At 42.0% G+C, this 16,287-nt stretch overlaps 1 protein-coding gene across 6 annotated transcripts in view; it reads left to right on the plus strand.

The window, feature by feature from the left end:
• The window catches only part of gria2b (glutamate receptor, ionotropic, AMPA 2b), a 43,824-nt gene extending 39,908 nt beyond the window's left edge, over nt 1-3,916 (plus strand). For 2 of the 6 annotated variants that reach the window (XM_035162091.2, XM_035162092.2), the window contains exons 15-16: nt 914-1,162; nt 1,728-1,866. In XM_035162091.2, the coding sequence (XP_035017982.1) occupies nt 914-1,159 (246 nt within the window). In that variant the 3' untranslated portion in view covers nt 1,160-1,162; nt 1,728-1,866. Of the gene's footprint in view, nt 1-913; nt 1,163-1,727 lie in introns of those variants that run through there. The other 4 variants (XM_035162089.2, XM_035162090.2, XM_047340648.1 and 1 more) reach the window with 3 other exon arrangements.
• The last annotated feature ends 12,371 nt before the right edge of the window (nt 3,917-16,287 follow it).

A 16,287-nucleotide genomic window follows, 5' to 3' on the forward strand; every position in this document is an offset into this window, starting at 1 on the left:
AAGGAAAATCCACCATTTTTTATTTAAAAAAAACAAAAATTAATCTCCGTCAACTACTTTTTTTTCCTCCAGCTGCTGGAAATCAATCACATCAATTATTAACGAAAAAGATCCCCCCCGTGGAAAAAAAATAAAAAAAGCTAAAGCGCTTTGTTCTGATTCTCTTTCCTCTTTTGGGCACTTGTTTCTTTTCCTTGATAATTGATTCTCACTTCTGTCTTGTCACTTTAAATACTCCCGACCTTTAGAACTCTGTGACTGTGTTGTCTGTGGCTGTCGTGCTTTCCACACACAGATTTTTACATATCGTGCACACCACTCTGATGAGGTAGAGCCCCATGTATCCATTCGGCCCCCACCTGACATGAATACATGGGCGTTTTATAAGCCAATGAGACATCACTGTACTGTATGTGTCAGACCCTGACTGCTTTATTACTAAGCTGTCTCCCCTCTTGTCTCTGTCTATAAAAGGTCTTTGAGCACGTTTGTAACAGCTTAGCCCTCTGTAACGGGCAACCCATGTAAATGGTCCTTGTACAGTACAAATTTCTGCTATGTCATAGATGCACAACACATTTGCAGGCGTTAAATGCACTGCATACAAACAAGCTGCTGCATTTCATTTTTTAAGATACTAACCTTACATCGCTTTAAATTTATCCCAAATCAAACAAAAGCACCTGTGTGTAATTTGTCTTGTTATTTTTTGTGCTTTTATTTTTGTAGATATAAATTGGCTGTAAAAAAAAAAAAAAAGAATCTAAATAGAAATAGTGGTGCATTTTTTGTGCATTTTTTAGTTTTTTTTGTTGTGGACGTGTGTGTTTTTTTGTTTTATTCATGTACATTTCTGACGTCTCGGCCTTTGGCCCCGCCGCCACTGACCCGTGTCTCGTGTGCATTCCCGCAGGAGAAGACGAGCGCCCTCAGCCTGAGCAACGTGGCTGGGGTCTTCTACATTCTGGTCGGAGGACTCGGCTTGGCCATGCTGGTGGCCTTGATCGAGTTCTGTTACAAGTCCCGAGCCGAGGCGAAACGAATGAAGGTGGCAAAGAATGCACAGAATATTAACCCAACTTCCTCGCAGAATTCACAGAATTTTGCAACTTATAAGGAAGGTTACAACGTATATGGGATCGAAAGTGTAAAAATTTAGGGGGTAGGGAACGAGGATTTCATAAATTCCCCCCAACTGCACGCTTTTTTGGCTCCATCCGTTCCATCCTTCAGTGTTAGTGAATGAAGAGGTCTGGCCACAGGATCGTATGTACTGGTGACTTATGATTTAATAAGAGAGAGAGATATCCCCCTCGTTTTTAATGCTTAAAACTGTGTTTGTCCATTTTAAGTTTCCTTACTCTTTGAAAACCATTTTCCATGTATGACTGTTGGTGGCCATGCTTGTTAATACCTCTGTCCTAGTAACACATTTCAACTATAATGCTTGCGATGACCATGCATAATAAGCCGTTACATGATCATTTGCATCGTGCATTGTTACCCACGGTCGTCACGTTCAGTTCTCATCGACATTCTCATGTTTTTCAACATCTATAATCGTTTTTTAAGTTTACAGATGTCGAGACGTTCCAAACTAACATGTTGCCTCCTTGTTTGTGTACGCCTCGTTGTGTGTGTGTGTGTGTGTGTGTGTGTGTGTGTGTGTGTGTGAATGTGTTGATGTTTGTGTCTGCCTGCACACGCGACTCGGTGCGTTCTCCTAGATGACCTTCGGGGACGCCATGAGGAACAAAGCGAGACTTTCCGTCACTGGGAGTACCGGGGAGAATGGTCGGGTGATGACTCCAGAGTTTCCTAAAGCTGTCCACTCCGTCCCTTACTCGAGACCTGACATGGGACTGAACGTCAGCCTGACAGATCTGTCCTGATCAATGAGAAACTTCTGAGTGCCTTACGACGGTTTCAATAGAGCGATTCTCTCTTTCTTCAAACCCTCCCTCCCTTCCTTTTGTTCTGGCACTTTTTTTTTCTGTCTCTGTCTGGTGAAAAAAATGGAAATGTAGGAGATGGGAGTCTTCATTTTGTCTCTCTCACAAAAGACTCGTATTGTTGCCCTCTGTCTCGATAAGCTCACCATTTTCGGAAAAAAACGCCCCCTCCCCCCTCTGGGCGGAATTACATGTGGGAATATAAAAATGGAGGCTCTCCTTTTTTTGGACACCATGCTTTCCTGTCAATCTTTTCTGGACTGGACCGAGACGCAAAGAGGGCTTGATTGACGGCGCCGGCTGCTTCTGGGAGTTGGAGTTTCAGTCATCTCGGCTGTTTGTGTGTGTGAGAGTGAAAGGCGAGTGTGTGTGTGTGTGTGTGTGTGTGTGCGTCAGGGGAAGATGTCATCAAAAACACACTGTTTCTGTAGCCACCGCCACCAAACAGGATTTTCAAGCACACTTGATACCATCTGCATTAAGATGTGAAATTGTCCTTTTTTTCCTTTTTTTTTTTTAAGAAAATCTAAGAAAAAAAAAGTTTATTTGCAAAAAAAAAATATTTTTATGTATTTTCACAAAATAGCTTTTAAATAAACTTGCTTACATACTGGTTGAGTATAAACATATTAATGTGTGAGTGTAAAGAAAGAAAAAATACTAAACAGCTTCTAGTTCCATATTTTCAAAGCCAAATACATCGCGTGTGGGGGGGTGAGATGTTGAAATCATGTAATTAATTCCTATTCTAAACTTTCCTGTATATTTTATTCTTTAACATTTGGTGTTGATATAAAAATATATGTCAATGCTTGACATTTGGAAATCAATTCTTCTCTATTTTTTTTTTTCTTGTTGAGAGTCGGTGCAGCGATTTAGTTTTTTCTAATTTAGTTTTTTATATTGCTTTACACTTCCTGTCTCTTCGTTGGCTTCAGTGCTTTTGCTGTTTGTATTTTTTCTGACGAGGACCAGGGTTGATGTTCTACTTTCAACGACAGGAAAACAAATCTGTTTACACGCGACGAATGCGAAACGAGGACGAAAAAAATAAATAATAAAAGACACAAAAAAAAACAGTCTGGTGTTTATCGCATCGCACTTTTGAAGTGACATCGAAAAAGAGGCATCAGCATCCACATGGTTCAACGTGGTGGTTTTTAAAAATGCCAAATAAGTGAGAGTGCCAAATTCTAGTGCCGGTAGATATGAATATTTAATATAATCAAATCACTGTCATCTCAGTGAATGTAAATGAGACATTCTGTAACTTTTGTATCTAGATGTACAGTCGGTGGCAATGACAGTGCTAATACAATAGCCTTTCTTTTTCGCTTTGTTTTCCAGTCTCCATGTATTTTCGCATTGATCTGACAATGAAGTAGCACCAGTTGCATGTTGTTGCCCGCAAATACTACATGAGTTTTATTTCATTACTGCCAAACATGCGGTTTTACTTTTCATTTTCAATGTTGAAGTCGTGAGGTTAACTGTTTGAAGTTGGAAAATACAATGTTAGACATATATACAGTATATACATATATTTTATATAAAAAGTTTAAATATGAAAAATTATAGCCCCTTTGCATTAAAAGCGTCAAAGCTACTTTGCTGCCGTCAAAGACTAAATTTGATTTCTACTTATTCAGAAAATACAATTTGTTTTGTTTTTTCAGATATACAGACCTATAAGTTCTCAGAGTTTAAACTTTTAGGTATATTTTAGTTTTTATTCATTTCTTTTCCTACAATTTGACCTATGACGAGCCCTCCACTGCGACAAGTGAGGGAGGCAAACTGTACTATTACTACCACTGTTGTTTTTTGTAATCAACAATAGAAACATAAACCGTCGTCTCATCGCATATTCAGGCTATTCTCACTGACATTTTGTATATGGAATGTGTGCTAACTTGTTTATTTTTTGGGACTCTTTCTAAATAAAAGTGGCTGATGGCTTGTTATCGTTTGGTGTGTGTCATTTATTAGCTGCGTCGTGTGTTTGTTTGTTTGCGGGATTATGAAAAGATTACTCATCATTACTAATTATGGATTTCTATGACATTTTGTGGAGGTGTAGGGGCAAGGTTTCGCGGCTTTGGTTGGTCGGTTTCTTTGTTGGTTCATTTGCTCAGATTGTGCAAAAAGTACTTCACCAGTTTCCACCAAACTTGGTAAATAGATGGGGGGTTGCTGTGGCTCAGGTGAGCTTCTCCAGCGGCAGCAGGGGGTGAATAACACAGCTGAGTCCAGTTAGCTCATCACTGCCCTGCTTTAAATGTGGCAGAGGAGAAAATAAAGAGCTGGTCCTGTCGATGAGAGCCAAGAGGTGCACAGGACAACTTATGTTTGATTTATTGCATTTATTCAAAGAAATGAATGCTGGTTGGTGTCACCCCCCCTGCTGCAGGTGCTCATCTGAGCCAACTTTACATCACAGGCACCTTTAAACTCACAGATTACTTTTAAATCACTGTACCAGCAGAAGATCTCAAAGTCCAAGAACGGTGTCTTGGTGTCGCAAATGTAACCCATGACTAAAATAACAGAAAGATCAAGTTATAAGATTATTTTTAAAAGGAGAACTATATTTATCAAAGACAGTCTCATTAACTCACTGTGAGGTTGATAATAGCTGATAAAACATAAACCACGCCCTCCTCAGTGTAAGGAGGCTCTGTTTGACTGACAGATTCTTCCAGGCTGGTGTCTGCTCCGGTTCAGGCTGAGAGAAGCCAGAAGTTACATCATGTCACCGACTTCCACTGTCGGACCGCACGGTGACATTCTCACAAATAGTTGAGGCTGTAGATAAACTCTCTAAAGGTCAGCACTGTCACGACCACTTTGTTAATTTGTGGACGGGTGTGCAGGTCAGAATTCATCACCTGTTGTTTGAGTGTAGAGTTGAGTTCAGACATTGTCGCACACACACACATTGTGGATGGACAGATGGATGGATGAAATTTGAAGCCAATTTGACTGTGTAACTTTAAAAAACGAGCTCATACATGTTCATTTAATGTTATGTATTTAATATTTTTTACCAACACTGACATCCTGAGGGAAAATGGAGCCTCTGTGCAGTGTTATAATCCAAAGAGGAGAATATTAAATCTAATGGTTGTGAGTGAACAGGCTGAGTGATGAGACGCTGTGAGTCCACCCTCCTTCTGCTGAGTGTTAATGAAAGTCACACGTCTCAGTGAAGACGCTTGACTTCCCTCTGCCCTGTAAAGATAATCTGTCGTTCCTCCTAATCAGCCCACACTTCCCTCCCCAGCCCTTCATATTCATTTTCCATCATACCTTGAATCACATTAAAATCAAAATCACAGCACTGGAAAAAAAGACACATAACCAAAAAACATTTACACAAAATGAAGTTGAAAGAATATCTTGTGCTTTTCAAACACATGCTTCTCTTGTATTTGCACTGAATGATTCACCAGTTTCCCTCATACACTAAAGAACAGTTTTGCTTTTTCTCTTTCCACCAGAATTAAGACATTTGCATAACCTTAATGAGGTTTCCCCTCGGAGCCTCAACTTCCTGTAGCTTCAGCCTTTGCTTGAAGACCAAGACATTCTCAAAGGTTACGATGGTCTCGTGGCTACAGTGCAAACATTTACTGTCTCGTGACCAAAGCTGCAGCCTGGAGCTTTCACAACTTTTTTGGGCACTAAAGCAACATTGCTTTTGTTGTTGTTTTGTTTTCCTTCAATGTTGAAATGACTTATCGGAGTTACATCCCCGGGGGAGCGACACCATCATTCACACACCGTTGTGTAATCGGGTGTACTGATGGGTCGTTAGTTCAGCCAATCGCGGCCGCAGAGGGATGGTTAAGCCAAAATGAATCTTCAGCCATGTGAGCAATCAGCCTCCCTCCCCCTTTTCCTCCCAGTGTCTCACATCGCTGGTCGTCGATGGATATTCTGATGGGATCCTGCCCGCGCCGAGGCTAATGATGACAGAGGGTACACAAGGAACGTCCTGAATCTGCCACCTCGCACAGGCGACGTCGATACAGCGCAGCCAGGGCCATGTTTCATCTTCAGGTTTATTAACGGAGGCCTGTCTGTCACCTCGGCCTCGTTAAAAATGCAGCAGCAGCACAGACATTCTCGCACAGTGATGATGGAGCAGATTTTAAGGAGGATAGCAGGAATTTCCCAAACTCATTGTGCATAGCGCATAATAACTAAAGCTGCAGTCCTGTTCCATAAGTACGATTTTTTGAGTTTGAGATGGAAAAGCAGCTTTGAAGCTTTTGTTTCGGAAAATTGACAGAATGGAATGTTTCTATTATGTAAAACAAAACTTTTATAAACATACAATCGGCTGCCGTTCATTTCCTGTTCGATAAATCTTCTTTATTTATCCATGTGCATTTTCAGTGCCATTTGCAGTTCGCTGTCAAGCTGCCAGCTAAACTTAATTAAGGTGACACTTGACCTAAACGTCACCAGAACACAATCAAGGTGACCTTTTACCTCAAATTACTATCGACTGGTTCTCCCATTTAAGGAGCTAATTAAGGACAGAGGACGTTATTTAAATGACGTCTCAAAAGCTATTAATTTTCAAAACATCTGCCAGTGAAATGACAATGTCAACTCTCTCCTTCTAAAACAGCTCTTCACTGTCTCAGGGGATGAAGGGCGGACGAAGGTGCACAGTGCTCGTGCACAGAGCTGAGCTGAAATGACAGTGACGCTGATTCAGGGTCAGATTCATTTACATCACATTGATTACGATGGCAGTGGTCAGGGGATTTGTTTGTGCCTCACAAACCCAAGTGTGTGATAGTCATCGTATCTCAGTTAATGGTTTGACCTCATTAATTACAATGTGATAGAGATCAGGAAAATGAATTGTTATAGAAGATTAGAGCTTTCGAATTAATAATTTGGTCTCAAATTTGAACCCGAGGGAAGCAGGAATATTATTGTATTTATGTTATTGCACAATAATTCTGATGATTTTTGTTCCTTATTGCGTTAGTCTTTCCCAATGATACCGGTACGTGCAGCACAAGGGTTTTAACGCTGGTTCAGGTGGATGATAATTGATCGACTCGCGGAGTAAATTAACCCAAAATGTCAACCAATCAATTATCTTGTTGTCAGGCAGAATATGGACGCTAATTAATGTTGTGACAAGAAAAGGGATGATACCAAGCGCACGTATTCAATCTAAATACATGTAGAAATAGAAAAACTGATTATGGTAATAACAGTCAATCTTAGTATCAATACTATCAGGAATATTATAAATAATAAAATAATAATAATCATTATCACTGTTGATTGTACACTTGATGTTGTATGTTTATGATGCCGGTGATGCTCTTTCTGATTATTATTATTATTATTATTATTATTATTATTATTATTAAGACAAATCATTCACAAACCAATTGAAAATGAAAAGAAGATCACCACATATGCTTTTAAAAGTGCTTTACACATGTTGACTTCATTTAAATCATATCCTTGTTTAATTATTACAGTTTAATAATGTCTTTGGTACAGTGTGATCTTCAGTTTTGTGTTTTCGAAAGGTTTTACAAGGAAATAAAATAACTAAACCTCTTGCTGGTGAGTCTGACAGTGACCCTGATGAAATATTGGCATCATGAAACCAGCCGTATTTTATCACTTTGTCTTTAACGGTATTGAAAATGAAACACAGAGGACAGCAACAACACATTTCCAATGCAGATGAAACATTTTCAGTTCATTTTGCTTGTTATTCTAACAACATGTTGATTCATGGTGGAGGGGAAAGGGAAAACTGGTTGTTAGTGAGTGACCACCACAAGGTTCCAGCACCACAGTGCAGATCAGCGAGGAGCAGCATATTTCTAAAGGAGCCGAGGTGGTGGGCGGCGGCGTACGCTGTAAAACAGTTATCCTCTGGCTGCGTCGTCATGGCAACAGTGTTAGCTGGGTTTCTCGTTGCTCCAGTACAGCGTGTCATTCCTGTAGCTGCATGTTGGCGAGCGCGGGGGGAACTGGGAGTGCAGGGGGCGGCTCTCCGATGCATACCACCATTTTAAGTCACCCTGGAGAATAAAGCAAACAGCTGTTGTGTTCTGTCAGGGGAGCCAGTGCACTGTATAATCACACCTGGGAAAGTGAGAGGCGCTTCAACACTGAACCCACGGCTCCTGCTGATGAACGAGGCCGGATGCATCTCCATGGTAACGCACCGTGGCGAGCTGCTGTTGTTGTGTTGTTTTCCCGCCGCTGCGAGCACGTCGAAGGTGCGCGAGCGGCTCGGAGGTGGCATTTCTTCTGCAAATGTCACCGATGCAACTTAGCAGACGCAGCAGCTGCAGGTTTAATGGCGGTGACATTCAGAGAGTAATGCGACGTGAGGATTTGCACTTTGATACAAATTCGCCTTATTTATGAGTTTCCCCTGCGATGTGACAGGTTAAGTGTGCGTATGTGTTTCAATCAAAGACATCCACACATCCTTCATCGTCCTCGCCGGAGCCTGTTTTGTTAACATTCAACACAACAACGGAGTAAAACACAGGTTTCAGATTCCATCTTTTCCTCTCAATTTACCGGTGAAGAGCGTTTCCCCTCTCCCCCCTTCAATTTCTCACATCGCTCATGCTCACTTGCTTGCCAATGCTGGCTGAGCAATAAACTAATGGTCTGTCTCATAACATTGTGGGATATATGGCGATGTGCGGACGGGCCCTCGTCAGACGCGGCCTGGGAGCACTCAGGAAAATGGATCATACTAACAGATACAGTTCTGCATAGAGAACCGCGCAGAGCAGATTAAGTGCCCTGGATGTATTTCTTCCCAGTTTAATCCCAGGGGACAAGCACATATGAATCAATAGATAGAGATTTTTATTATTGTGTCATGCAAATGGATAAAAAATCGCCCGCATGTACAGGCTCACAGGACCCCACGAAATTTATGTAATTGACATCTCGAATGTTTCATATGGATTTTCAACAAAATACCAAAGAGAGAAAACTGATTTTAATTAGAAAGTCAGGAGGCTGAACAATCCTACACATGATTATAGTAGAAATAAAAGAAATAAAGTAAGTGGTCTGCACATGTTTACGTGAAATTTCGGTTTGGACCAGATATTTTCAAACCGTTCTTCTACATATTGTTTTGCTGACGTACCAGATTGAGTGTGGACGTGTCCTTGGGTCTTTCACTTTCACATTCTGTCGCACTTTTCATCAAACTGCAGTGACATAATTGATTTGCTCTCATGTAAGTTCCTCTGCTCTTCTTTACAGATGAAATATAAAAACAGCAGTGACTGTATTATTCTGTGAAGCTCTGCAAGGTGAGCAAAAATGTTTACATCCATCTGTTCCATCATAGGAGTCTGATGAGAAGACATTTCTAACATAATTACACACCGTCCTTCTCAGTGAAAAGCAATATAAATTCCCTGCATCAAAAAATCAAAGCAGGATCCTAATTCAGCAAAATGCCACCACGAGTTGATGCAGCATAAATGATTTGTGAAGGAAGCTTCAAAATAAAGACGACTGTGATAAGATAAGAGAGAGAGAGAGAGAGAGAGAGAACGATGCCGCAGCTCGACTGACGAAGGGAAATTCATGCAGCAGATGTTCGGGGTGTGTCACCGGGAGCTGCCATCTGTGCAGAAAGTTGTGAGGTGTTAGTCAGTCTCCTGCAATTTCCACTTCACCTGTATTCAAAGACATGAATATCGGCTGATAATGACCCACAATTACCTTTCTGTCCCTGTTAAATACACAGTCATTGATTGCTGTTTGAAATGTTTACCGATGAAACATTCATGTCCACAAAGTAAAAAAACTCAAATCCTAATTTCAGTGGGGAATAGATTGAATAATAAACAGACTTTTGAGGCATTAGCAATTGGAAGGCTTTTAGAAATGAGATTCATTTGGTTTCCAAAGGAAGAATCCTCTCTCAGACCGACACCATCTGCCTCCCAGCGTCTCCCTTTCCGTCGGAGCTGGCATTGTCAGCGGCGTCAGGGGAGATGGACCTCTCATCTGGGAAGATGGATCTATCCATGTCCACTGAAGACCACCAAGATTAAATCTTTTATCTGGCTCGCCCTGATTTATGGAGCCTATGTTGATTGCAAGGCTATTCACATGGGCAAACTGCCTCTCAGCTATGCATGAGCAAAGACTGCTACTGCTGCTGATTGCCAGCTGAGTGTGTTTGTGTGTGTGTGCATGTGTGAGGAATAGGCTGCCTGTTTGTTTGTGTGTGCCACCTAGTTGTATACTTCTGCTTGTGTGAGGACCATTCTGGATTTTTGACCTTAAATCAATAGTATGCAACTTATTGACCTTTAAATATCAGCTTTAAAATAAGTTCCAACGCCTTGGAATAGGGACGCCTTGGAATAGGGACGCCTTGGAATAGGGACGCCTTGGAATAGGTCCAGCCAAAGTCAACGCAAAGACGTGAAGCTGTCGTGCAGTATAAATGACATACTGTTCCTTTGAGAGCGACATAAAGGTTAAAATATCGGTGGTATAAATGGTGGCTGGAGGCTCTGTCACATCGGAAAATGGCACCATTGAATTTACCCACGTCGCTTCACCAGATAAATGGTTCTGTATTTATCACTTAATGACTCGTCACAGGAATAGTTGCTAATTGACTTTAGCTGCCACTTATCTGCTTCTAACTTAATCCTGTGGGGACATTAAAGTGCTGGTCAGTCATAAAAGCTCCTCTTCTTTCTATTCACTTTGTATCAGTGTGGAGGATTTCCTGCTGAATAACCGAACACAGACACAAAGAACGAGAGATTAACAAAAAAAAAAGGGTTTTATTGATCAACAGGGGGATACAGCTCAGTAACCTCGGTCAGAATCAATTTAATCCCAGCTAATATGGAGAAGTACTACACTTTCAGAGTATTCCTGAAGAGAGGAGGTGGATGTGGGGATGAGTGAAAACCTGTTAGACCCAAAAGTATCCATCCATAAAAACTAGAACTAGACATTCTTCACCCCAGTCTTCATATACGACCTTCTGACCCTTTTACACGTCCAGTACAGATGTGTCTAAAACATGGATTTTCATACAAGACGACATAAAGACAATGGACTCCACATGTACATTTTATTTGACCTAATACAACAAGTACAGTCAGGAAGGTTTTTACTGTTTGTCTCATCAAAATGATAAACTAATCATCTGTATGCATGTTTATTAGGATCCTCTTCGATAAATGCTATTTAAATAGAGTTAATGGCATCGTACAACAGTTTAATTCTCATTGTGTCATACTTTCATCATCCCGGGTGAAGGGGGTGGTGGGATGGAGAGCTCCTGACATATGGGTTGTCTGTAAGAGCCTGGGCAGAACAGAAGGCCAACACTTGGCAGGGGAGGTGAAGGAGAACTGAGTGTTTCCATGGACGGATGGATCAGTTGTACAGTCTCCTCACTGGGATCCCATCTCTGTTTGCACCCTCATAAACACCTCCGCAGAGGGAGGTCCATTGATTTTCCTTCAGGAGGATCTGATTCTTTCAGGGAGGATGCCTGCATGCAACGCTGACGTGATTCCCGGAGAACATTCCACCAGCTGGATGATCTCAGCGGGCCGGCTTCGATTCAATTCCCCATTTAATTAGACTGTGTTTAAGTACGGGAAATGACTGCAGTTGTATTAATATCCTGTTCAGTAAACTGGATTCATAGTAGTTAAGGGAAATAAGACAGATTGACAATCATTCTCGGAATACAGTGATCTATTTTCCTTATTTAGAAAATGTTTTTATTGGCCTTTTGTTCTTATTGACACACGCAAAATGGGAGAGAGAGAATGGAGAGACTCTGATGTGACTTCTTAGAAATAATTGGACCACAACTATGGTTAACAATGTTTAATACATTCGACTAGAGTGTCACTCACATAGCTCCTCTAAGACTCAACAGTTCCCTTAAATTCAATCACCGTAATCCCTCCGCTAAGATTTGTGGAAATTCATGAAGTCGTTTTATGCGTAATTGTTCTGACAAACTAACAAACAAACAAATGGACAGGGGTGAAAACCGAACCTCCTTGGTGGAGGTAACGATGTTATAACACAAGAATTGACAGTGAGTTATTTTGAGCAATTCTATTAATCAGATCATTGTTTGACATTATCACCTGGAGGTCTGCAGAAAACGAAGTCTCCTTATCATTAACTTGTTGGAAAAGAAATAAGATCGTTGATTTTAACACATCGTTGTGGTTCTGCAGCAATTCAAAATAAAAAGCTACAGGTGGCAGCAAAATCAATGTCAAAATAGAGGAAAGGAAGAAAAATGGAAGTTGTTGGACAAACTATCCATCCACTAAATCACAGATCCGCCCTCAGCTCTGCTTCGCTCTCAACTCCCCCGAAGACACAGCTGGGCGTAAAAAGAAGAGGCAGGACAAACAACATAAATTCATAGACTGGAGATGGTTTCCCGAAGCCCCGTAGTCTAAAAACTCATAAACTCCTTGTCACCGGATGAAAAACAGCCCCTGTGGGACCGCCCCTCCAGCTACGTGCTGGTACCACCCATCTGGAGTCCCCCCCACTGGATTTACAGTTCCTATACTGTACCCAGTGGCACTCGGCAGGACTGTGTAACATAGTGGCTCTCAGTGTTGGGCACACTGTGGGCATAATGAGATGCTAATATGAAAATAAATGGGAGTATTGCAAGTGTAACACCAGAGGCTATCGCCGCTATTGCATCCTGTGTGGCTTTGTTCAATTCCTCTGCTCTCTTTACAAAGTGCTCTCAACAAATGTTTGATTATTATGTTTGAAACAAATGACTTGAAGAGGAAAAACGCAATTTTCTTACTCAGCACTAGGTTTCTTTCATTTTCAATCCGTTGTGAAGAATGGAAACATTTTTGCAGTTTTATTCTCAGTCTGATCTCATTCAGAAAACATTTATCATGTCCGACACCATGTTCTGTTCATATTACAGTCATGCAATTCAAATTAAATATCTGCACAGTCATGCAGGTTCAACATCTGAGTATTGTATGATGTCATATTGTTTATTCATATGTATTTGGATCATTCATGAGGAAGCTTTTGGTTTTTCTATATTGAACATTGATAACAGGACTCATATACATATTTTCTCTAATCTGCTGACATATGCTGAATATTTTAGTTTTAGTTGAAATGAAAAATACATGTTCCCAGTTTTAACCCTGTGTCCTTTTATCTCTTGTTGTTTCACAAACACGTCAAAATCCCATATCGTCAACTTGCTGTCTTTTCTCTTCCTGTAAATCAGTTTAAGTCGTTTGGTGACTCATCCTTAAGTCAGTGGTGTTTACTAATTTTGGATTCCAATCATAAAGCTTTCTTAAATCACACACATATTCATACAGTGTTTAAGTGACTGCTATACTTCACGCAGCCTTCAGTCCATCATATGGACCGGAGGAGTCTGGGAACTGAGGCACCGACCTTTCCAATTAGTGGATGACCGGCTCCGGCCACAGTTCCAACCTTGCCGGTGCCAACTCCTGTTGTTGGCCTGGGGAACCACTTCCTCTCACCTGTCAGCATGGACTGCAGTGCGAGGGGTGTAATGCGGGTGGATGTTAATTCTGTCTCCCCCAGACAACACAGAAAGTGAGAAGGACACACTTTCTGGGCGGGTGGAAAATACCCATGGGTGTGGGTGAAAAAGGACAAAATGTGACCTGTCACTGTTCAGTTGGATGATTCACATCGGCGAGGGGCAAGATACAGCGCTGTGTTGTTTTTTTGGGGGGCTGGCGTGGCATTCACCAATTTCTCAGTTTCGTTGGCCATTACCAGTCGCTGCTGGAGCCAGGACTTGGCAGCGTTCTCTCCCCTTAGCACCGGCCAAAACCGTCTCGAGTACAGCAGGATGTAACAGACACTAGCAGTTACTCAACCTAAGCTCTTTCTCCCTCATAAACAGACAACACAGAACAAGATCTTCCTTTTCCTTGTGTTGGACGGTCACGCTCAACGAGCCAGGGCTTTGATCTTTATGTCTAGAGAGAGTCATTGCTGTTCTCCTTGATGGTAGGAAGAATTTCGGTAACGTTACTTATCTGCCTGCGCATTGGACAGGATGAAATTCAACAGCTGAGGGTGCGAAGAGGACTGTGAGCAGCACCAGGGTTTTTGGCACCATTACTGATTTGAATGCCAGGAAGAATATCCTGGCATGATGACATCGTCTTTGTCTACAGGAGACAAACTCAGGTGTGACCTACTTCTGTTCGCAATTCTGGTGACCAACAGTTGTTTACAGGATGGGAGGTCAAATCTACAACTTCAGACAAAAGCCCAGATTCAAGGCCGAGCGCGTCACAGTGACGTGAGGCTGTCACATTCCGAAGACTTCTTCAAATACAGCCGACAAATGTGTCCTTCCATTCTTAAAACAACGAAGGATGCAATGAGTGGATCCTTTCTGGACAAAACTATCCCGGGAATCGTTGTGTGCTAGTGACGAAGCTAATGAGCTAGCTCTGAGCCGCAGTAAGTGCAGCTCCTTAAAGAAGCTAAGGCTCTCTCGTTTTGGCTTCCATCTTCCAATGGAGACAACCCCTGAATGGGACACGGCTAATATGGTACATTGAAAATAAATTTATGATGTAGACACTGATCATACGATTATTTTTGCCCCCCCCCCATCGCAGATATAAAATGTATGTTTTACCAAACCCTTACTCTTCCTTAGAAAGAACAAGCAGTAAGACAAGTAATTCCACTTCCACACTAATTAAACTGGACACAACGGAACACGGGCTGGTATAGATGGTGTAGATGCAGTTAACATGGTTCCCACAAATCCGCTTGCAGAAACTCGACATGTGACCTTTTGACCACAGGAGGGCCTCTCACACTGCTTGGCCGCCTGTTACCCAACACAACTTCCAACTGTGTCCCAGGAAGCCTCTGTGCTGACAGGGCTCCGCTCCCAGCTCGGCCATCGCCCCCCCACATTGTGTGCAAAGCAGAGCTCTCTTTATTTATTAATAGGGGACATTATTATTCTGCATGTTGAGGGTTTGATGTTGACGGCAGCATGCTGTGCATGCATGCCTGCATTGTTAGCACCGGGATCAGAGAGAAAGTCTTTTCCCAGGATGTGTTTAGACTTTATTTACCAGTTTATTTTCCAAGTATAAGATGCAGCATTTATTTTTTACGTTTTTATCAATTTCCCAGGATCTTGATTTAAAGATAATCAGGCATATTTAGGGAAGTGATATCGATGAGTGTGAGGTGCAGCTTGATTCTTTTATTTTATTTTAAGGCGACTGTTGGGCCTGGGCGGTGGCATGCGCTCTACTGAGTGTCAGTCTCATTCAGTCCAATTCAGGCGAACTGAGATTTCTCTAGGTTTGCGTGATCATTTGGTAACCATGGTAACACACATTCATGAAGTAAGCGCAGGGATTTGATCACATCTGACAATGAGGAGATGTTAAAACAAAAGTGCGTCGTGTTCCTAACAGCACAAGATGCCTCGTCTTCATTTTTCATTTGGTACCTGTTCATCAGAATACATGACACATGAGATCCAGGACAATGCTGAAGATGACCAAGATTTGATCCCCCCTCGGTCTGTCCAGATAACAATGAAAAACCTACGAGCCCACGAGGGTTCAGCTGTGAAGCTCCTCAGAGACAAACAAACAACCACATTGCATATTCACACTCGTCCAGGGGGCAGAAGCAGAGCCTCACCTTGTGTGCTTGTGCGAAACTTGGCACTCTGTAGATTTCTGTTTGCCAGTGTTGTCCCCTGCACACACACACACACACACACACACACACACACACACACACACACACACACACACACACACACACACACACACACACACACACACACACACACACACACACACACACACAGGCCTTCCCTAAATCTACAAACACATACATGTGCACAGCTGCCCAGGGGGTGATGGATCTCCGTGGCTCCTCTCCTCTGTCAGGCTGTAATAAGGCTTTTCTTGCCCGCAGCCTTCGTCTATTTGGTGACTGATCTGTCAAGTCCATACCAAGGTGTCAGAACCTATTAACCAGGGGACCCAGGGGCAACTCCCATTAATATTATGTTTACGCTCATTGCTCCGGATAAACTTCATCTGTCTCCCTTTTTTCCAGGACAATGCAGAAGACAGAGCAACAACATACCCTGAACAGATATAGAAACCGAAGGGATGAAACGATGGATGCCCTGGATGACGTGTCCTTGGAAATGACACACAAGAGTGCATATCTGTTCCTGGAATGTCGTCCCATTGATAATCATGAAGGA

This window comes from Hippoglossus stenolepis, chromosome 7 (assembly GCF_022539355.2).
Source record: "Hippoglossus stenolepis isolate QCI-W04-F060 chromosome 7, HSTE1.2, whole genome shotgun sequence".
Classification (NCBI taxonomy): domain Eukaryota; kingdom Metazoa; phylum Chordata; class Actinopteri; order Pleuronectiformes; family Pleuronectidae; genus Hippoglossus; species Hippoglossus stenolepis.